Source organism: Falco punctatus (assembly GCF_963210335.1).
Source record: "Falco punctatus genome assembly, chromosome: 3".
NCBI classification, from domain to species: Eukaryota; Metazoa; Chordata; class Aves; order Falconiformes; family Falconidae; genus Falco; species Falco punctatus.
The window spans coordinates 29,120,106-29,144,750 of record NC_137582.1 but is presented as its reverse complement, the minus strand read 5'-3'; the positions used below and the strand labels follow the sequence as shown (position 1 = coordinate 29,144,750).

At 35.8% G+C, this 24,645-nt stretch overlaps 1 protein-coding gene across 8 annotated transcripts in view; it reads left to right on the top strand.

The window, feature by feature from the left end:
- Positions 1–24,645, top strand: part of VPS13B (vacuolar protein sorting 13 homolog B) — a 477,951-nt gene that overhangs the window by 296,135 nt on the left and 157,171 nt on the right. For all 8 annotated transcript variants that reach the window (XM_080380100.1, XM_080380101.1, XM_080380096.1 and 5 more), the window contains one exon: positions 15,950–16,153. In XM_080380100.1, the coding sequence (XP_080236226.1) occupies positions 15,950–16,153 (204 nt within the window). The remainder of the gene's footprint in view (positions 1–15,949; positions 16,154–24,645) is intronic.

Genomic DNA, 24,645 nt, shown 5'->3' with positions numbered 1-24,645 from the left:
TGATTTAGAACTAAAATAGCGATAGGTTTCCAGACTCCTTTTCAACTGGCCTGTAGGTTCAGGTCATGAAATTCTCAGGTCAGACAGTTTAGCTGTGAAGCTGGGAGACAGGCATGAGAGAAGCATCTCTTCAAAAAAGGAGTCTACAAAGTGTTCAGTGCCGTATTTTATATAACTTATTGTAGCATGTACTTCATTTCTTTGACTATTTAATAAAGATGCTATCATTTAACAGCTTAAGGTCAGAAGTAAATAGCAGTTGTAAAGTGAAACTTTCACAAGGGCATTGCTTTCACTGTTGAGCTAGTGTGCTATACTTTGTTCTATAAAAAGGCTTCTCAGCTGTGGGTGATCTTAACTACTGTATGTTCTGCAAAGTCAAGGCTAAGGTAAAGATATGTGGCAGCCTGAACTCAAGAGTTTCCTTGATCCTGTGATATTTCTTGTCTCAAACACTGGTTTAACACAGTTCATTAGTATTTGCTCTGTGGTATATATGGAGCTTGACACATGAAGTTCATACAACTTAAGTTTTGAAATCTGTAATATGTTTATGGTGACTGAGTGGGGGAGAGATTAGGATTTCCTTTGTACTGGTTTGAAGTGCTGTTTGACATAGGTTTTTCCATTTCCTTTTTTCCAAAAAGCTGCAGTTCTGCTGTGATGAAGCCTGTTATGGTGAAGCCAATCAAAATAAATTCAAACAAATAAAAGTTTGTTTGAATTTTGGTTATTTTTAATCTTTTTGAGCTTTTCATTATATTCTATTATCATTTTATATACCGAAATGCTAAATATTTTGAACGCCTTGCCTTGATATTTCCTAATCTTTAGATGATAAGTACTTGTTATGCATAGTTGGTTGTGGGGTTTTTTTATTGAGACCTTAAGGTTATTGCATTTCTTGTCATCTTCTCCCTAGCAAGAATAATTTCTTCACCTAGTTTCATAACCTTTTGCACATTTTAAATTAACCCCTCGGAAAACTCATGTCTCTCTCTGTTCTCAACCAGCATTGAAACACACTGTCTTCAGGGAAATCAGGTTGTGTAATGATTTGCTTCCCTTAACTCTAATAATGGCCCTTTTTCCCATTTGAAAATATTTTTCAAACTCTTAATTCTTTCCCAAATTAATTATTGATTTACCATGGCAGAGAGAAAACATGTCAGATGTTTGAAGAGCTATTTGAATAGAGAGGTCTCTCAACCTCCCACTGAAGCAACTGATGTGCAGACTAGCCATGCCCAGTGGAGGGGCTAAAGGAGTGAAGCATGGCCCTGGGCTTCCTTGGGCAGCCCAGAGTCAGGTGGGCATAATACTGATTTTTAATATTTCTTGAAACTATGGTTCTCTTTGGGCAATGAGTTTTGTGCCCACCTAGGTTGCAAATCTAAACTCAAGCTATTCTAAGAGACCTACTTCTCTTTGCAGCGGTGTGGTCTTGCTGGTTGTAGTTGTGTATAGTGAGCTGGCTGAGGGAGCTGATGGAGGCATCGGGCAATTTTTTTCAGTCAGGTCGTTGCCCTGAGCCTATTTATTGTATAGTCACACAAGCATTAGCCCTAGCAGAAGGGTAGTATTGCAGCAGCCTGGGCTTAGGTCAGTTAATCTGCCATCATGCTTGGGGCTTTTGAAATACAGCATAGAATCTGACACTATGAACAGAATTTTAATAAAATTCTCAGATTCAGTATTAACGTTATTAAACAGACTGTAACAGTTTAAAAAAAGTAAACAAAAAGGCACAGAAACAAAGAAAAAGAAGACATTAAATACCATTTTAAAATCCCAGGATACCTTTCACAGTTTACATGCTCAGCAACTTGAATGCAATGAAAAATTTTCAGATGAGCTGTAAAACGGGAAAATAAAAGGTAAACTGAAAGCTACAAATATTTATGTGAGTTGTTGTATGGTTTATGTTATAAAGCAACATTATTGAAGTTTTTACATTTCTTTTCTTCTTTCAAGTTACCTCTCTTTAATCATTCCTTTTTTCTAACCAAGTAGCTTTATATTTTGCTTGTTACTGTAAAATACTGGGGAGAATGAGCGGAGGTGTTGGGGTTCCTGTTAATGTGGGAGAAAATAAATAGTTGGTCCTTGGGAATTAATGCCATTTTAAGAGTTGGGGGGGTTCCCCTATGTAAGTTACTAAAGTAGCGTTAAATTATTTTACACAAACTGCTTATAGTTTCTTCCCAGGATTTCCTTTGCTGATTCTTAAAATGTATGTTTGAATCCACATATCAAGGTTACTTTTCTGTTTTACATAATGAAAATTAACATCCAAAAGTCTTGGCTGTGATAAATAACTGTTGTAAAATAATTCAGGAAAGCTTTAAAACCCTTATTATTCTATACAGTTTTCTTCTTAACTGTTTTTGAGTAAATATAATTTCAATCAGATTTGGTTTCAACAAATGTTTTGTTTGTTGTAAAGTATTTTCCAGTAATATATAAAGCGAACTTTTTTCTTTGTAGTATTTTTAATTATAACAGCTTCTCAAGTTAAATATAATGCAAGTTGTGTGCTTCTGTTACTGGGAAAACCATATCCCATTTGTAATGAGACATTTGTTAACTTCTGTATACAGATTGTGGTTCATTCCATAAATATTTGTGGGTTCTCTGATGTCCCTCACAGGGTTTTATCTATGACAAATTCATACCACAGTTCTTAAACTACTTTTTGGATAGAAGATTTCTTTCTTTTGCAAAACTGTTTGCCAATGTCTTTCTTTTCCATTTAACATTTTTAAGTGTTCCTACTTTAGTTTTCAATTATTTAACAAAAAGGATTATGAAAAATATACAGAATGGTTACATGTTATTTGAGAATATTTCTCTATGGGATACTATTCAAAGCTCCCATGGCAAAATTAAATTCTTGTTTCTGTTATCCTGAACAACTCAGATTGTATTGTTTAAGTGAGTATGGTTCCTTGCCCTTACTGAAATTCCAAGATAACTTAGTGCTCAGCCACCTTCAGTACAGTCAAAAGTCACGTTTAATGTTTCTTATGTTTAAGCTCTTACTGTGCACACTACTTTATCTCCCATTATTACTATTAAACTTGATTATGCTGCAGTAAAAAACAGATTTAAAAGTTATTGTCCTTAAAGATATAAATAAATCACTGGGTTTTTTGTTTTTTTTTTTTTGGTTTTTAGGACTGGTTCATATTCTTATGGGGTTTATTAGTTGTAGGACACAAAGACAAATGTAGCATTCTTCAGCCTCTCAAAACTTTTTTCATACCCTCTGATGCGTTGTTGGGGTTTTTTTTATTTCTGTGAGAAGGCAATGGCTAACACTGGTATGTTAATGGCTAACACAAGTGCATGTTGAGAGTAATAAAATACAGAGATAGTATCAGGCATCTCCATTGAGTTCAGTGTCAACGATTGACATAAATCACATATACTCCATTTTTCTGGCATGATAGTGTGTGTTCTCCAGCAATAAAAGTTATATAGGTGTGGGTGGAGGTGATACAAATACAACGTCGGAGTTCATAGATATATGTTGTACTTGCAGGATAAGAACAGAAGAGATTTGAACTCTTCCTGATAACCAAAGTTATTTAACTAGTATTTAATCTTTGTATGTGACAGTGTTTCAAGGAACAGGAAGAAAGTTGTAGATTAACAAATCCAGCTGCAAAGCAAATCTGAAATTTTTCTGTTTCCCAGTTTAAGGTTGGATGTGTATATATGTTTGTGTATATTAAAGCAAAACTCAGAGGAATGTAATCCTCTGGTATGTGTTGGTTCAGACTGTCTTTCGATATTTTATTCTTCAGACAGCTTGCAATGGTTGATTTTTCCATGTTTTTGGCATAATAAAGAAAAAAATGCTTGATATATTATGTAACTGTTAGTGTTGTAGAAGTTGCTTTCTAAAAATAATTCTAAAAATCTACATGTTGTATTCTTCACACATTGCAGCTCATAAAAAATTTAAGCAACTACATTTACTAAACTGGACTCAAACTAACTACAGATGATAGAATTTGCTGTTTTCCAAATGGGCAGTGTAGTGAGCTGGGTATTTGTGTGTGTGTGGATTTGTTTCTGTGTAGTGTCCTTGCATATTTATTTTTTTTGGCTCCAGGCAGAAAGTAATACTCAGTTTTCTTCATAACCAGTACCATTTGTATGTTTTGGATGACTCATGGAGTCGGTTCAACTACCAGACATTGCAATCTGTAGTCTTCATGGTCAATGTTGTGAATACGCGGGGATATTATGAGTAGATGAGGATGACTTTTGCCTAATACTGCTTTGTAATTGGAGCTTACTTAAAACCTCTGTTAAAAAAACATCTCTAACAAGCTTTGTGTACATGGTGAATAGTAGGCTTTAGCTGTTTTGGTGTGAAGGCTTTATATTTAATGTTTACAAATGCAGTGGTGTATTCTGTGGCTTCCTATGGCAGGATGTAGGTTTTTAAGAATATGTTGCCTCCTGCTGCCAAAAGTTACTTCAGCAACAGTTCATAATGAATGAGAACTCTCTCAAATCTGGGCTCTGCTTGTTGTCCTTTACCTGTTCTTTCTGGTTCTCTTAAGATTTTTATGTATTTCATACTATTGTCCTAAAGGTTAGTTTTGATGTCAAATTCCTAACAGGTTTCATTTGTTCTGGCTTTCATCCTTTAAAGCATATTCTAAATATTTTAAAAAGCCTTTACATAAATAACCTTTTTAAAGTGGTGCCTCTGTGCAGATGTAAAAGTTTACTTTCAAAGAGTTCAACATATTGGTATCACAGTTTAAGATCTAGCAGTAGTATACTTTTATTTTAGAAATTACCAATGTATTTTTCATCATAGAAGAAACAAAAAGCTGCAGTCACTTCAATCTAAAAAAATTATTTGTAAATTTAAGTTGCAGTAATTTTATTTAATAATATGGAGTAATTAGTGCATTTAAAGTTGACTGTAAGAATAGGACTCAAAATGTGTGGCTTATAGTCATAGCTTTGCTACAGATTTTGAGGCAAGAATCTATGTATCAGAATTTTGTTTGTAAACTGACCTTTCAAGCAGATCTCTTGAAGTTTTGCTGCATCCTTCCACATCTTCTGGATGTTTCACTGAATGGACTAATTTTTTCCAAACATCTTTCTTTCAGTGGTGTGCAAAATACTTCTCAGTAGCTTTAGTTTCTTTTAGAAAACCTTCCTAGATTTCTAGGAAGTTTACACCCTTTGTCAAAGCTGTTAGTTCTTGAAAACTTTCTCCAGTGGTTGTAAGTTGAGAAGAATGTGCTTGACTTTTAGGTGTGGTTCGGTTAGTCATACTTTGAGAAAGAATAGAAAAAAATGTAGTAAAGAGGAGATGAGGTCTCTAGTAATAACATACCTAAAAGCTTTACTTTGAATCCCGGAAAGAAAATACTGGTGAAATACTGTCAAGAGGTGTATCATAATCTCCATGATCAAAGTATGGTGTAGTGGAGCACTTCCTTCCTCTGCTTCAGTCCTCCTGCGAAGCCAGAACAAACTGGAAAATGCTGGTGGGGAAGTGCTTTGTTGAGGGTATTTTACTTTCGTAATGGAAGAGACGGATGTTCAAAAGCTTTTTCTGAGAGGAAAGGAATCCCTATAACAGATCTTATGAAAGCTGGAAGGTTTTGGAACTATGCTTTATCGGGTTCTCAAGCAGTTGACAAAAAACCTACAAAAATCTATTACAGAATAATGCAAGACAAGGGAGTTTGAGCGCACTCTGTTATGTTACAAGCAGAATTCTCTAAGCAGAGAAAAGAGAATACTTAGATAAATTGTGGTTTGTCCTGTGTTTTGATAACACTATCTTGATTGTTCAAGTCCTAATATTTTATAAAAAGAAGACAGGAGAAACACCAATGTGAACAATTGCCTTTCAGCTCTTCATTTTGTCTTCAGCATTTTCATTCCTTTAAGAACTAAAACGAGCATGCCTGCCTTTACATTAAGCAACCTGGAAATGCTTATTTAGGATGTAGTTGATTAGTATCAACTTTCCTCCAGAAAGAACTAAACATGGAAGTGGAGGAATCATTTTCTATATAACTGAGGTCTTGCCTGTTGGTTAGCTTCTGTCTGTGTAGCAAGAATTCCAGCCCACAGCTATGTGAACTCAAAGGTGCAGTTGTCTCTGGAAACTGAAAGTTGTAGAACCCTTGCTATTTTGTGGGCGCTGATGATTTTACATTGACCTCTGAAGTCAGGACTTACTCATTATATAGGACATAGCTGAAGAAAAGCAGTTGAATTTAATTTAAATCATGAAATGAAAAGTTCAGACTTACAGGTACAAATATTCAAGATGTGCTTTCAGGAAAAGTAATTTTATGGAGGTATAGTATATTTAGAAAAGGAGGAGGACTGGGAAGAGTGGGAGTACACCAGATTCCTTGTCTGAAAATAAAAGACAGTCCATGCAATTATTATGCAGACATGCATCATGTCGGAAAAAGAAGACTTTGGCAATTATCAAAGAAAATTGACATTCGCTTATGCATCAATATCTTCAGAAACCTGTCCATTTGCAATGTAAATTAAGAGGAAAGCTGGAAAAGAATAAAACTTGAAAACAGTTGAAATACTGTTTTCTTATGAAAGAAATTCAACATTCAGGCAAACCTGGATTTCTCAAGTAGGCTAATTGTGTTTTCAAGAGGAAGTTTATAAGCTTCTCAATTGGGTAATCGAACAGTCACTTGATTTTTGCAATGGCTAGGTATTTTTTACTTCCTTTTCTAAAGTTGTCTTGACACCTCTTAATTTTCCACGTTCCACTGCAAAAGGATCATTTCAACAGCTGGAGATTGCCCCTTTATTCAGGATTAAAGAGTCATTCTTCCATCCAGCCTGTCTTGGTGCCTTCCTGAGGCAACTTGAATCTTACTTTTCATGCTGGTAAATCTAGATAAATCTAAATATTAGGATCATACAATATGTATTTATTGCATTTCAGAGTGGAGAAACAACAACCAGTCTGGTTTCAAGACACTAGCTGTGCCAAACTGGCTGCAATTTCATAACTTGTGAGCTGGGGGAGGTCTATTTGAACCTCCATATTTTACTCTCCTCTGCTCAGTTTTGTGTTTAAAACTATTTTAAATAAAGTGACTCTGCATTTCTGCAGAATTCCGAATTTTCTAATAAGATCCAAAGGCATACTGGAGATAAGTTCAAGAATATTCAATTAGAAAGTAGCATGCCTTAAGCATATCATTAGAGCCTTAAAACGCACAAAAAAGTAAAGATTCAGGTACTCCCATACAGCTTATAATGTGTGTGAAAGCTGCCATTCTTTGCCTTTGGCAGGGAATGATTCGTGTGGGATGATCAGATTTGTATAGATGGCTCTGGTTTCTTCTACAACCTGATTAGAAGAAGCTTGAAACTATACTGCTTTTCTAGTCAGATCATAATCTTTTACTTTCATTTACTGCATACAAGATAAATTTTAGTTCTTTGGGGAAATGTGAAATACATACTGCTCGATATATCCTTATTTTGATATGATTAGAAATATTTTCTGCCTTTTGCAGTGCTAAGAATCACTGAAAATAAATTAAGATATTTGCATCTCTTTTCTCCACACCCCCCTCCCGAAGTTTATTTAGAAGTAAACTCCCCTTCAATATATCTTGTTAGCATAGATTCATATTGAATTTGGAAATGCCATTAACAACAGTTTAATGGGATTTTAAGGAAAACAAAATACTAGTTTTAACATGAAAGGTAATACATGTTATAATGAATATGGAATGAGTTTTCTACCAGGACAATTTCCCAGTGATATTTAAAGGGAAACAGCAGTGCAAGGACTTCAGAAAAGAAGAATTAAAGGAGGGAATTTTGTTTTTAAGACATGGCTATTGACATATTTTACAATATCATATACAGTATTTTAAAAAATAGTTCCAGCTTGCCATTATGAATACAATGATTCTGCAAAATGAAAAAGAAAATACAAGTGGCATCTTGAGAAACTAATTTAATTAGTGTCTAAAGATAAATGTGAACTGACTTGGAAAGTTAAATATTTGTGGTTTACAGTAGTTTCTTGTTGTATTATCTATACTGTAAACAATCTGTTACAGTATACACGTGCTGAAAATATGTATTTGTACACATTGTTTAATACATTAATACCATCTTTTCTTTTATATCTCTAACATTCTGCTCTATTTTGTATAGAATTTGATTGATGGCCAGGTATGAGTTTGATATACTGACACAACAGCAAAAAGAAATCCTGTCCCATGTCAGCTTATCAAACACACTTTGGACAGTATGTCTTCCAGCTTGTACCACTGTACCAGGTTGTACCCCACCATTTAGAGAAATTCCATGCATCAGTTATGAAGACTGTTCAGTGAAACTCAACCTCAGTATTTCCAGGTGAATTTATAGAACATCTGAAAAGTCTGAGGTATTGTACCACTAAACGAGGTGAATCAACTAAAACAAAGTAAAATACAGGATGAAAGCAATAGGAAGATCACAGGTTTGTTTACAATAGCTATATGATAAACCAAGTACACATGAAATACTTGAAAAATCAATATTAAAGACCCTTTTACTCCCAAACAACATTAAGTTTTGAGATAAAATTATTTCTACCATGAAACAAAAGCATAGAAGTCTTTGGGTTACATTGTATTTTGGCTTTTTTGCTGACCCCCAGCCCAGGCTTCCACTCCACCCACTTAAACTCTTCAGGCTCTCTCCTCACTGACTCTGTTTAGAGAAACTCTATTCCACTTGTTTTTTCTAGAAACATATGGCATCCAAAAATATCAGACAGAACTTTCTTTGGAATTGTGCATACTTATCATTTATACAGTCTGTCAACTGTATATTTATACTGCGCTCCCTGAATTTTGGTGAATGCTTCAAAACTATAACAGGATTCCTCAAACTGTCTAAACATTAAACAGGATGAAAATGAAAAACTGATCTTTAAAAGTCCAGACTTGCTCATGCTGTTATATTTGCTGAGGAATTTAAACAATAAAATTACAAAAGTAATTAAACAGATGACATCTAAATGCACAGCTGCAAACTTTAGCTTTGTTTCATTTTACACTTTTTTTTTTTTTTGAGACTGAAATTCCTTTATAGTTTACCATACCTTTCCGTCATAGGATCATTCAAACTGTTCCAGATACAGCTCTAGAAGGCAACTGTACTGCAGAAGTTCTTCAGCCTCTTTGTTGGCAATTATTCTACTAGAGCCTTTGGAACAAGGGGCTACTTTTAAATGTGGTCATCTCACAGGATATGTAGAGCATTTCCTGCCCGTAGGACTAGAGGAAGGAAGCACAGGGCCAAAATATTTGATGTGTGATCTACTGTAACTCCTTTCATGTGTTCAGTAGCTTTTATGTGATCAGTTCACTGCTACCAATCTTAACCTTGGTGTGGTCCTGTTCACTAAAATCTGACCTTCCCAAATGGTTAGCAAGTGGAATTATAGTATTACCCACCTGGCACCACCACTATAATTAATGGTATTGAGGGGGTGTTGTGTTTTTTTTTCTCTGAATATATACCTACTGGGTTTCAAAGTAAAGATATTTAAGTAGTTACAGAAATAGTATCTCAATTTTTAAATTACACTAGTTAATTTTTATAGGTATTTTTTTATTTTTGCATTCCTTTAGTATTGTATATCAGATGATTTTTCTGTGCAATTAATTATATTCCAAACATCATTTTGGCATTATGCCCTCAATATATATGAGTAAGCTGTTGAAGATGTTAATTTGTTTGCTCAGAGTCACATAATAAGCAAGTTTAGAGACAATAGGAATGAAACCTGCCTCTCCTGTTTTCCTTTGGTGTGTTCTAGCCTTACAGAGCAGGAAACGTCCTGCAGGCCAGCTGGTCTCCCTAGTCCCAAACCTACTTGTGCACAGCCTATGAAGACCTGGACCTGACAGGCTTAAATCGTCTATGTGTCCATGCATCCAGTTAGGTTTGTCACCTCGAACTCTGAGACAGCATCTTCTGTTCCTTTTGAGGGTATCAGCCACATGTGCAAAATGCTCACAAACCACTGAGCTCAGTTCCTTAGATTTCTTCTTCCATATGTTCAAAACTAAATATCTTCTCTTTTGCATTATGAATATATGCATTGTATAGGAAGAAAGGAAAGGTGGCTGTCATTGGGAGCTCCGTTCTGAGGAGCAGAGGGCCTGATATGCCAACCAGACCCAAAGCATAGGGAAGTCTGCTGCTTCCCTGGGGCCTGGGTAAGGGACGTTACTAGAAAACTCCCTTGTCTGGTACAGCCCTGTGATTACGATCCATTACTGGTCTTCCAAGTGGGCAGTGATGAAGTCCAAATGGCAAGTCTGAGGGCAATTGAGAGAGACATAGTGAAGATCATTTCTTTGATGACTTGTAAGTACTGCGTTCTATAATTTCTCCAATATGCTTGTTCTTGTGTTACCTAAAGATCTTCATAGCTACTTTGTCGATCATCGTCTTTAGCTTTTTTACACTTATACCAGTTTCCTCTCTTCACCGTGATGTTCATCTGTAGATATACAGAATGAAAAAGGAACCAGGGCCCCCAGTCAGACATTTATCCAACATTAGTTTAAAATAGAGGTAAATTACCCATTATACTTGTATTTTTGCTTCACTATATCGATTGTTTCAAGCAGTCTAGCATAATCAAAAGAAATCTTTGTATATGTTTCAGTCTCTGCTTGTCTTTTTTTTTTTAACATACTGATTGCACAAGTAATTTCTCTGAGTTGATTTATGTCTATTCACAAAAGCTATAAACACTGCAAGTTGCTATAGGGTTAGAAGTATAACCATTAATGACTAAAAAGTGTGTTCAGTTAGATTTCAATTAATAACTTCTTTTGCGTTAGCAATGTGATATATTTGTCCACTATATAGATGTTTAAGCGTGGTCAGTCATTTTTCTTTGGCTCATGGAGCTAGCGCTGATGTTTTCTTTTTATAAGGGTCTTCAACATCTGAGGATGAACCACGGTACCTCAACCACTTTGACTCACAGGACACCTGCCATGTGTCTTCTGTAGATAAGGCTGATGTATCTGGCTGTACAGAACCCAACACAAGACTAATCAGGGAAAATATAGTTTTCATTGTTAAACAAATTCCTGTAAAGATTAAATGTAACATTAAAATGAAAAGTGACATGAGTATAGACATACAAACAAAATAGTATGACTTGCTAATCAGTAAAGCGTTAAACAAGGGAGCCCTACTGTACGCAGTTTATACTTGTATTTAATAAAAATTTGCTGGTATCCAATTCAGAGTATGCTGCCGGCAAGCGTGGATGTGGACAGTAGTTGAGTTCTGAGGCTGAGCTGGAGAGGGGGAGAAGGAACAGCTGCCAACAAAGCCAATTGTATGTGGCATAGTTCCTGGGGAAAAGAGGCAGAAATAGTGAGAATTAAGAGTTTACTGCTGACCGCATTTGAGAGCCTGCTGTACTGACCGAGACTAAAATAAACTGCTTCCAACATCTTGGCAGTCATAAACCACTGTTGGTTAAACCACAAGTAAGTCTCCCTATGGACAGATGGCAGACTGGGGAAGCAAAGCTGAGGTTACCCTTGGGGGAAGATACAGAGCTTCCTTTTGGTCTTCCTCACAAATAGATGTTTTTAGTCTCTCCAGACTTGGGCAAATCCAAGTCTTCCATCATGAGCTGTGATGCTACAGGATGTTTTTTATTCCTGTTCTAAGATCATGTCTGATGTCTGTGTATGTTCTGTGATGGTGGGGAGGTTCTGTTTCTCTCCCAGTGGTTCAAGTGTTAGTTGCCTTTCTTTGGAAGGCTGATTCCTCTCTGGGGTTTTACTCTACAGGAACTCAGCATTATCAAAGGCCAGTATTGTTACCATAGATCAGGGGTCCTCAAACTACGGCCCGCAGGCTGGATACGGCCCCCCAGGGTCCTCAATCCAGCCCCTGGTATTTACAGACCCCCGCCGGGGGTTGGGGGGGGAAACCAAGCAGCCGCAGATGACTGCCTGCCACTGCATCCGCGCGCCGGCCCCCTGGTTAAAAAGTTTGAGGACCCCTGCCATAGATGCTCTAGGTTTACCACATTTTTCTTCTGTGCCCTTCTTAACATCTACAGCGTCTCACTCCAAATGGAGCTGTGGTGGATTGCTTCTGTAAGGAACAGTTGTTTCAGTTTCCTGTGTTTGATATAACACATTTGATGGTGTTGTTGAGGAGAATACGTTAGGAAACTTCATTGAAATAAATTGGGAAAAATGCAGTTATGGAGCATTAGGTCATTGATAAATATTGCTGTGATTTCTACACTTGTTCAGTCATGTCTCTTTCACAGGTGATGGTTGTTCATGCTACATTTGGGCTGGGACCCCACAAGCTTAAGCAAAAGAGAATGTGGTCCTCTTGGACAGGCCTCTTCTATCTATATCCTGGGCCAACATGGTGCCACTGGGTTTGCACCTGTAGACTGTTTATATTGATCCAAGGTCTGTTTCCTTTTTGAATTAGAAGAGGAAGAATCCTTTACACCAGACAAAACCTTTAATAACTGGAGTCTGGATAGGTTTGTCATCTCTGTACTTGAGAGGGGAAGTGAGTGCACACAGAGATCTAGTAAATGCTAACTAAAATTGCTGTTGTGTGTAAAGTCTGTGAATATCTCTTAATCATTACATAATGTATAGTATTTAAATGCTATTTTTTGTCATGTTTTTTGAAGGTCTTGGATGAGCTATAAGTGAATAGATACAACGTCTTTACAGTGGGTCTCAAAATTATGCGTATTCAGCAGCATGTAGTAACTGGTTCAACGTGACCTGTGTCTTATATAAGCACGTAAAAAGCCTGAGCCAGGCTAAGTCAATTTAAAAAAAGAAAACCATTAAAGCTGTGTTTCCTGTTACATGCTTATGGTCTTCTTTGGTTCTTTATGATCTTACTGTATTATTGACCAACTATTGTATTCTACACCACCTGCCAAAGGGTTCAGATGGGATAGTGAAGTTGTTTTCAGAAAGGGGAAGCAATTAAAATCATAACTTCTACAGTACATTTCAGCTGGTTAAACAGCTTTTATGCTACAGGTACAGAAATCATGAATTTGGCTTACTCTGTTTCTCTGATGTTACTTGCTACAAGGATTTTGAAAGCTGCAGAACTGAAAAGGCTGCACAGTTCATACATAGCATGTATGCTTAAGATTAGGCCAATTTTGCCACAGTTTAACTTATTTTCATCCTTCTAGGAAGTATACAACTAACAAATGGGTATGCAGTTAAGAAAATAGTTTATATGGAAAACCAGAAATGAGTGCTTATGTAAATGCCTCTGCGTATATAATTTATTTGGGAAAAGGCTATATTTTGATCTTTGTATAAATCTGTCAGGATATATTTTCTGAAAGTAATAACCAGCTTAGTTGAAACATCAAGGCATTAATAACTAATCTTCATATTTTGCATGTATGTGTAGAATCTGTGTTTCTTGAAATGGGTAATTATAGAAACATGATTTATTTGCTTGGATTTCAAAGGTGTGTCTAAAGGATCAGAGGAAGAGTTTTGTATTATATGTAGGAGCTTGTTAATAGTAGAAACAGAATGAAAATGCAGTTTTTATATCAGCGTGAAAGTGTTCGGCTGTGATATCCCAAAGCAGTACAAACATTATCCAGTCCTTGAGATTTTACAAAATTAATTGGATCAAATAAAAAAAGATCCAATATACAAATCTTATACCAGCAATGCAATGCACTAGTACCTTGGTCTGAATAGTATGTCTGCATATTTTGCTGCACCTAAAAATGTATGCCAAAGAGTGATTTCATTGGGTTTTGCATTTAAATAAGCAAATTCATCAGGGGAAGAAAGCCATTGCCACAACAGGAAGTTTCAGATTGGTGCATACAGTCACATTTTGCTCTAGGAATTTAGTTCATAAGGTCATGGTTGTGCTGAATGAGCCTAAGGAATATAGTGCTATATGCAATTTGATGCGAATTATCAAGCTGCTCATAAAAGATCAAATGAAAAATATTCTTTACTGTGAAGTGCACGAGAGAATTCATTATGCAGGTGAAATTAGTGTAATACTTTGTATTTTATATACTAATGTGGATTTCATATAGTACAAAATTTGGTGCTTTATTTTCAGTAATATTTCACAAAACGTATTCCAATATTTATTTGCATTAGACAAAGTATGTAAATAGACACTGGGTCATAGAATAATCTACTGTGTTTTTTTAAATTAAAAAAAAAGAAAAATACAGGAAAAAAACCCCAACAAAACACCAGAACTGCATTCATATTGATGAAATAATGCCTAGAAAGAATAATAAAAGACACAGTTGCTGTGGTTAGATCTCTCTGTGCATAAAGTTGACAAACACATTCTTGAGTTTTAAGAAACCACATTTAATTTTGAAATACCACTACTGACATAACAGTTTTTCAGTGTATTTCTGCTAAGCATTTGACAAAATTATAGGGCTTCTGAACAGTGCCATCATACTGTCTCACTGGGCAGTTGCCTTCATCAAAATGGCTTTCCTGCCATTTACATGCCTCTGTGGGTAGATATGATTAATTACTTAATTTTCTTAATTGTTAGCATACTCCATTGGTGACAATGGCAATGGTATTAGCAGTTTCAGCTGTGTTTGGATTTGGGCAGCACTGGAATTGCACTTTTAAGATGGTTACATACTTTATATGTTGCATACCTATACTTACATGTTGCATGCAGTGCATGCATCACAGGTTGAGATGTGCTGCTTTAATCCTTGTTTTTGAATTATTAGCTTTAATGATTAAACAAACTGCAGAATTAAGTTCTCTGTGCAGACAGCAGTTGAATACTGATTAATGACTCCAGTATAAGACAACAACCTAAAATGGAACAGTAGATTGGATGGCATATGCAAATAAGAAGCTTAAGCTTCAACTCAGTGTATGAAATCAATAAAGATAGACTACAATTCGATTTGATCACAGATTGAAAGCAAAAAAAAAAAAAAAATAATTTAAGGTCCCCATCCTCCCTTTACAGGCTTATTTTGAAAAACAATGATAAGTGCAATTGTGCATTTTTATTATAATATCAAATAAGCAGTGCACATAAACGCTATATTGTTCCCAATGTAGAAAGGGCAAGATAATTTTGTGGAAGATTTACTAGTGCTTATTAGCAGAAGACAAGTGGTAGTAGGAGACTCCTCTGATACTGGTCACCGGTAAAACCTAATGGTCTCAGCAGCCTCCACTCATCCAATACTCTTGAATGGTTTGTTGAAATTGGATGTCACTGTTTCCCAAGCTCAGCACAATTTAGCAGAATGTGTAAGTAAAATGGTTCACTCAAAAATGCTTTTATTCCTCACTTGTCAGAAGAATTCAAATAACAAAGCACAGTACTGAAATTCCATCTTAAAAAGATTTAGGTGTTTTTCCCTCATTTTGGAACTTTTTATTTAATTTTTAATCTTCGATAAATTTTAACAGTGAAACAGTTGTCACACAATAAATTTCTTCGTAATACTGCTATGTAGCTGTTCTTCTTGAGCACTTGAATGCAGCATCCTTTATCTGTTCAGTATATATGAATTAGTCCTGCTACCCCGTAAGGGTGCTCATATGGATGTGATTGAAAGGGCAGTGAAGTCAATGGATTGATCTCATATTGACTTTGACGGATCTGGCTAAATTTTGGCATATATTTATTTGTATATCTTCTATTGAATTCCATAGGAGAGAGGCAGTTGGATACTTACAAATATGTGGGCTTAAAATAATGCTTAGGAGTAATCAAGAATGGCAAAATTGCTATCTTAATTTTCTTAATTTTGTATGTCAATGTATATCTGATTGGTCTGACTTTGACCTTTGTGGCTGATTTTTTTTTTTTTTTTTTTCCTTTGGCATTACAGGAGAGCACTGAATCTAGGAATACTTCGAGACCCTGGATCAGAGGTTGAAGACAGACAATATCAAATAGATCTTCAATCTATAAACATTGGTACTGCTCATTGGAATCAGTTGAAACCAGAGAAGGAAAATGGAAAAGGAGGGGTTTTGACAGAGAGTGAAAGAAATTCTCAAAATCCAGCACTTGAATGGAACATGGCCAGTAGGTAGGAAGTTTTCCTTTAACTTATTCTTTTCTAGATATACGTAGCACAAACACTGCAGATATCGTTTGCGGTATATCTGAATCAAACAATTCTGTATTGGTTTTGCTTTACATTACATGCCCATTTCCACAGAGTTCTGGATTATACATTTGAAATGTATATTACTATTATTGTTACACTGTAGTTGCTGTCTAGTTACTGTGTGCCTTTGTTTCCATTATAAGCTCTCTTCAGAGTGGCTTACTGTATGGCTGTAAAAATAACTCTGGGGGTGCAACTTCAGCTTGTCTGTCTACAAGCAATGGGATGGTTTGGAGGGTTGGTTTGTTTTTTGTTGTGTTTTTGGATGTTGGGTGTTTTTTTAAATTCTTTTGTTTGTATTTTTACAAAGCTTGACTAACACCAGTTTAGACATTTCTAAGTTAGAGAACATTTCCTATTGGTTCTGAACTGTTTTTTGCACTTCTGTAACTAAAACCAGATGAATTTTGAGAATGAGATATTTCAGCTGAGTCTCCCTTATTGTGTATTGTATGATATGTGCATGCAAAACCTTGCCCTCTAGTTAAACATGGTTGTAAGATAAAGCATGCATGCACTTCCGTGGTGTTCTGAATGTTAAAGTTTTCCGATATAAAATAGAGGAGGTTTATTGGTAATTTCTGAAAACTTGACATTTTTATTTTTGTTTTAATATAGTTAAAATTCATACAGGTGGTTTAAAACTGAATTTTTCTAGGCTGTGTAGCAAAGTTCTCTTTTTCAAACTCCCAGGAATAAGGTCTGATGGTCAAGAGCAAGCTTTCAAAAGTCATTTAGTGGATTTAGAATCATTTCTGCTAGAAAGATGCCTGTCCGCACGTCTTTTTTTTATTTTCATTTAAGATTCCTTTATGTCTAATTTGTGTAAAAACAATCCAATTTTTTATGAAATGCATGCATAATTTTATGGTCCTTGAGATAAGATTCCTTCCTATCTGAATTGAGGGATGAGTTTCTAAAAGTGATATGGAAAAACAGGGAGAGTCATAACGAAAGTAGTGAAATATTGCTGGTTTAATTAAAAAAAAAAAAAAAGGAAGATGAGAAGACACTCAAGAGATTTTTCTGAACATCAGGCAAGCTGTACAAAAAGAAGCTATGTGAGGATGGCATGCGGACTGAGCTTTGTTAAGTGAAGTATTGATGAGAAATCACGAGAGCAAATAAGCTCTCTGGATGAGTGTGTGCAGGAAAAACATGTGATCAAGAATAAATTCCAGTTTACCATTGAAAAACAGAGGGCAGGAAAAGCTGATCTAACCAAAGTAATGATAAAACCACAAGAAGTGACAGGAGTACTGATAAAAATCTGAACATAGTAGTAGTATCTGTTCCTCATTTATAAGAAGTACCGGTCCTTTCCTGTCTTTTAACGATTTATTTCTTTTTTGAACTAATAATTCCATAGACAATTTTTCTTTTACATTCTTAGCCTTGAAAAAATGTGCATGACCTTCTAGTTGGGCCTTGATGTTGGGCAAGTTGCCCATGAAGTTCTTTCTTACAAGACAATGTAGGGCTGCTGGCATTTCTTGAAAGATAAGATGACATTAATTTCCAAAGGACTTCTGGCCAATTTGCAAATAAAGCTAAACAGCAAAACCAGCCACTGAGGAATTGGCTTTCTTCTTCATGCCCATTGGCGACTGAAACCATATTGGTAGCACACTTTGGTCTGAGCTTTATGGTTATAGGTTTGGGTAGGAAATTTGGTGGGATTCCTGAAAAGCGATTAAGATAAGAATAAGGGAAGCAGCTAGTACAGATAATCTGAGTTATCTCTCTCTCTGTCTCTCTCTGGGCCCCCCCTGCTTGGACATTCTTCCTTCAGCAGACTTCCAAATAAAATATTATTAGAATATATTTGACAAATAAACATATCTATTTTGAAATTGCTTTTGAGTGAATCTTCTGCTTGGGTTTTAATTTATATCAGTTGTAATTAAGTGCATTAGCTTTTCCTTTCTGGTAAGCAATACAGTATTTTAATTCCAGCTTGAATTTGTTTAAAGAGAAAGTTGGTATGAGTGTTTTCTTGTCCTTTTGACTTACAATTTTACAAGTTTACTACAGTTTTTTTTCAGGATGTTTGCCATTTTGCTTTTTAGTTGGCAGTCTGTCTTGCTGCATCCGAGTTTATTTTATGATCTGTGGAAATGGTGGGCTGAGAAGTGGAAGAACCTGCATTGAACTCTGCCATCCACTGAGATATTTCCAGCATGCATCAAGAGGGTGGCTGCATGGTGTTTTACATGGTGCTTAGTGTTTTCAGGGCGAAGTTTATCTTAAGATTTCCTGCAACTACCACAGAAGCTTTATTCTTTGACCTAGTTGTGACACTGTTTTCTTTTTTAATTCTTAGACATGTTTAACCTGGAACATAATGATTTTTTTTTTTACTGAGTTATTTTAGGATTAATTTCTTTGTTTGGTTTTAATATACTAATGTTTGTTTTTACTTATGGTTTAGACCCAGTGCTATGGTTTATTAGGTTCACTGGGTTTTAAGATTCTATTTGGAGATCTCTCCTCATTTTTTAATTCTTAGGTGATATCTGGTACAGTATAGAATCCAACCTATATCCAAATATTTCATACATACTTTACAGGAAACTTCAGCATAGATACCAGCCATTCTTTTTCCATTCCCATTTCTAAAAACATTGCTATATTTTTTAAAAAATAAACTGAAGCTATAAAAATTCTGGAATAGATTATATTGTAATTTAGTTGACTGAGTGGAAATTTGGTCTTGTTTTAAAAATCAGCATCAAACTCAAATCACTGTAAATATAAGACCTATGGATACTGTACAAACAAATACTTGAAAGCTTTTGACGTAATTTGTCATCTAAAAGCTTTAACTCTCTACACAGAAAGTAAATCCTTCAAAATTTCTCACCACGTTTTCTGGAGTTCAATATTTCTAGTACTCACTATCTCATGGGTCTGAATATTTTTCTTAATCTTTTCCACTGTATTTTGGAAAGCAAGCAGTCTTGCTTTGACACTAATTTTTTAATATTTCAAGGTGTCTAGTGTAAAACTCTTCAAGATGGACTATTGTGAAGTGCCGGTTTGATGCCTCCTGTGCCTTGCAGGTCATCCCAAGCAGAATGGGGGAATTGGAGCACTCCAGTAGGGTGGGTGCCATCTCTCAAAAAAACCATCCAAATGCTGTGCTGTGCTGAGGATCAGGGCTCATAACTCTTCCCATTATGAAATGTTTATACTTCACTGTAGATGTTATAAAAAGCTCCCTGATGGTGTAATATATAAAAAGAATACTGGAAACAGTCAGACAGTTCTAATAAGGTTATGTACAAATGAAACCTGTCCACATTTATTCCCTTTACCAAACAGCATGTGGGGAACTGGGAGTACTTAACCAAAAGAAGTTTTCTTGATTGAAAACTGCTTTTTCAGCTTGCAGATCTCCTCCTCCCTCTCCCTCCTCTCAATGGAAAAAACAACAGCCCTGAAGGAAATAAAGAAATATAACCTCTCTTGAGGCCTCGCCCCCGTCCCTGTGCAGTCCTTCTACAGCTCCCAGCAGCAACTTCTGCTTCCTGCAGCCTGAATAAACTCTGGGTTTTTCTTTTTTTAAAAAAAAAAAACTAATTGAGCTTAAAAGCATTACTTCTCTGTGTGGTAATGAATTGAGTGTGGCAATATACTGCATTACAGTTTTGTCCTTGGCATACCACCATCTGGAACAGCTCTCTGCAACTCTCATTGAATACACCAGGGAGCCAATGATCTGTTGTACGAAACTGAACAAAATACCACTCTTGCTTTGCAAGGATCCTCAGAAAGGTTTCCTGCAGATTTTTCTTTGAATAGTTTTCATTTTCGTCCAGCTTGCCAAGTTTTAATAAGGAAGACCAGAAAAAAGTGATCTGTAGATTGATATATAGGGAAGTAGGGGCATTCCCTGTGAATCTTTTGGAATAAAATGCAATACATTTGTATTCAGTCCTGTATTTTAGTCATGCTTGTATTCATGCTGTGTACTTGTACAAAGCCTTACTCAGTATGATGGAGTATGTTATTTTCTTTACTAATCCACAGCAAAGAAATGTTGCACGGCATTCTTAATAAGATGAAAATTAGCTTTAGTGAGGCATAATTATATAACAATAGTAATTCTGTATGGCCAGATCATGTAGGTTTGTTTGTTGTCTAATTTTCATTATTAGATAGCCCTGAAAATGTTGCTATGCTCTTTCACTGTCTCTTGATGTGTCTTTGCAATACCTCAGAGAGCTAAAAGGATGTGAACTCTTCTGTCCACTGGGAGATGGAGATCTGAGGCATGATGATGTCATTAGTAGTTATCCCAATATATTTTTGCATCAGGGATTAACTGATTTTTATAACTACATGGGAAAGGGAAACCTGCAAGAGAAAAATCTTTACTAAGTCCTAAGGTAGCATGCTAACCAACATAACATCTTTGGGTTTGCATGCCTCGCACTACTAGAGAAACTTTTTGATTACGTGGCCTATTCTGTGCTAATACATGGGGGGTTTTGCTTTTGCAATTTGCAGAATTCTTTGTGAGGATTCATCTCTTTATAGAGAGTAAACTTACATGGCATACATAAACTGCATACATAAACTCTTTGATTGTCATTCATGTATTGAATGTATGAGTTTCTCCCTGACCTATGAATTTTTTAAGTATATAAGGGCTCTAGATCCAGTAAGGTGTTATGAAGAAAAATACTATAAGGGGAACATTTCCAAGTTTCACATCTAAGTTATGTTTAGCTTTACTGGCCAGTATTTTCTGTTTGTTTCAATTAGTTTTTTCCATATAAGAAGGCCAAATTGCAATCCTCCTTGTGCATTTTCACAGCTTATCCAGTCTAACATCATCGCACCTCCTTAATTAGTGCAGCATCATCTCTTTGGCAGTCCTTCCTCCTTGTATAAGTTCAGCTGCTTCTGAATGGATGTAATCAGATACTGATGATTTGATTTGATGTAATCAAGTATTGTTGCTTTGATTACAAAATACTGTTCTTCACATTTTTTTTCTCTTTTTTTCCCAACAACATTTTTTGTCATATTATCCATTAGATATGTCTTTGCTTTCAAGGTACTTCCAGACTCCTATGTCTATCCCTTTCCCTTTACATGTCATTTTTCATTTATTTTGACACATCCACGCTCACTGCTCATCAGACCTCATTGTACCAGTTACCAGCCTGCCGCATTTAATTGTCAAAGTGCTTTCTTACTCACTCTTAGGCTAACCTGTATGTTATAAAGACATTTCCTGTGATCATTCACAAAGTTATTGCAATATCGTCTTCCAAATCCTTCAATATTTTTTTTCCTCTTATACTGTAATATAAAAACTCATAAGACAGCTTTCAGGTTGCCACTGTACAGATATCATTATTGATGGGGCTGTTAGTTGTTCTCTCTTACTTCTTGGTCTGCAGGTGTGGTTTTTCTTATACTTACATTGTAAGCCTTTGAGGACAGAGACCATTTTTGTTCTGTGCTTTTACAGTGTGGATACATGGTCCATAACCAGAGTTCATATTATCGTGTAGATACAGCCCAAATTCAGCACTGAGTAAAAGGCACCTCCAGGCTTTATCACAACTGCTTTGCTGCCTTGTTGCTTTGTATTAGCATATGGTCTTTCAAATGTGCTGTACTTTTAAGTGTAGATGATCAACTGCTTTAACATCTCTAAAAGTACTAGCTTTTCCTTTTTTTCCAAGACAAATATATAACAGATGCATAAATGAACCATGGAATGAATGTGCTGCAGACATAGAGCCATCATTACGCTCTTCACAATCAAGTTTTTTCATAAGCTCATGTGGCGTACACCTGTGTTAAGTTAACGCTGCACTTAGGTGCAGTGTGGAAGACTTAATAATTCAACGTGGAATTTGTTTCTTTGTTCCTTTTGTGCTCTTTCTCATATCCTCTCCCTTCATTATTTACTGTGCTCTGTTTGCCTTCTGTTTGTACTTACAATTATTTTGCTAATACTTGATTTGGCTGGGCTTCACATTCACCAACTAGAAATACGGAAAGTACTAAGTAGAGCAGGACAGGGATATCGTGTAAGGATGCTTTTTTTAAAAAAAAAGATTAAAAAAAATCAGCAATGTATATTACCAAAAAAGTACTCTAAGATGTGATGTACTAGGTATCTACTAGAATAGCATTTGAAAATGAAGAAATGGGAATATGTAAGAGCTGAAAAATAATTTGAACAATGATTGCAGAGAGCCAGTTGTGGGTTTGAGGTTCAACAAGTAACTTGCTTTTACAGCTCTGTCATGTATTGAAATCATACTTCCTAGCATTTTTATGCCCCTTCAGCTGGAAGTTTTCTAATGTATAGCTGTGTGTTCTTTCATAGTATTGTTCTGCTACTTAGGTCTTTCATTCTTCTCAAAAGCAAAGGCATTTCTGTCTCATCCTGTTGAGAAGGGGAAGTAGGAATTGGGTAGGAAGTCATCTGGTTTAAGTTTAAAATGAAGGTGATGGCAGCGAGAGAAGCATTTGTAGAACTCGCAAAATCTAACACCCTTTTCTTAGTTGAAGATGTATGCTAACCACTGCTTTCTGGTTTGTGGATCTAATTAGACTAGTCTTGCTCTAAAAGTCATCATTAGATACCAGTGGAGCTACAGCTGACCAAAATGTTAGAGCTTTTAATGTAAGATGGTAGTTCTAACACTCGTTAATTGGCTTGCTCTTAAGCATACTGCATACTGCTTATGGTAATGTGCAGCCTGCTCAGCAGTGTTTGTAAAGGTCAGCTGAAGCATAAGTTTTTTTAGAGTTGAGCTCAGTAAATAGTAGCTCTGTGCTCTGTGGCATCTGCTGTTAACTTCTGTATACTCTTGCCCTAAATAAATTTAAAAGCTTTAAGGCCTACTGTCATCTGACAGTTTATACTCCCTTATAGATCGCCGTGCTTTTAACATGTTTTGAGGACACTTAAGCAAATTTTTAGTAGAATTTGAAGCATCAAAATTGAAATAGTTTAAGCAGTAAATTGTCATCTATGGATTTTGACTCTTTTGAAGCTGACTGAATTACAGTCATGTTATCTATTTGATTTCTTTTCAGCCTAACTCTTGGCCTACAAACCATCACATTTAAGATCTGTTTTTCAACAGAATCAGTTTCAGAAACATTACCTTTGCTAGGCTATGTATATAGATACCATTCTTGAATCAAGAGATTTAATTACCTATTCCACATGCAGTCCAGAGGTTTCTGCATAGGCAGGCATATAACTATACTGTTTAATGACATTAACATGGATAATTCTAGCTGATGGTAAGGACTAATTGTCTAATTGCATAGTTCATGCGTCTGGCTCACTTGTGTGATTTACGTTCATGTCCAAACTGCTGCATCTCTGTTACTTGAGATGGTGAGATAAAGGTAATACAGGGTTACCTAACAGACATGCAGATATATCTGTAGAGTTCTGCATAGATCTGCTTTCTTCTCCTGTATGGCAGTGTAGTTTGGTTGGGTTTTTTTGTTGGGTTTTTTTTTTATATCATGATAGATATTTGCATAATTTAGTGTATACTTTTAACTTGCATTTTTTCACAGTTGATAAATTTATATTTTGTAAGCACAGGAAGATTTACCTTGGACCAATAACTTTTTGATAATTTTTAGAGTTCTCCTTCGTGAAATGCAGGTATTTAGCATTTCTATAAATGATGACAGGAAAAAGGAATTATTAACAAACTATCTGGATGGAAGAGTTCTCCCAGGAATTTGAACTGTATCCTCTTTTAGGGGCTGAACACCATCTTGATCTAATTACTTCCCCCCCCCGATCAGAGGTTCTCAGATGGCATTTTGTGGCAATAGTTTATTTGACCTGACCCAGAGGATTCTGGCTATTTGGAATGTGTTGTCATAAGCTATTAGTGATCCATCTATAATAGTTGTGCCTCTAGGCTTAGTATTTGGTTAAAGGAAAAAAATAAAACACAAAAAACAAAACACTCAGATGGAAAACAAATGTAATTATCAAGTTTAATGGCACAAATATTCTTGGCAAGCAAACACTGATATTTAGATGGAAAGGTACCAACTAGGAACAACCAGTGACAGAAGCAGTGGAGGAAGACTGACATTACTCCATTTTCAAGGCATTTTAAACATCACTGACAACAGTTGTTATAAAGTTAATGTGCAATCCCTAGAGCTTCATGAGATTTGCTCTTTAATTTTCCATGTCTTTGATTTTTGTGTCAGTTATGTTGTGTGCAGGATTTTTTCACCACAGAGTTTCAATGCATTAATTCAAATATTATGCAAGCTTCAGGGCAGTTATTCATAAGGTGAAGGGCAAGTTTGAAAAATACCAATAATAAAGTTTTTTTCTTTGCTCAAATGATTTTGTATAGTTTGTTAAACAGTAGAAGCAGCAATGTGAAATG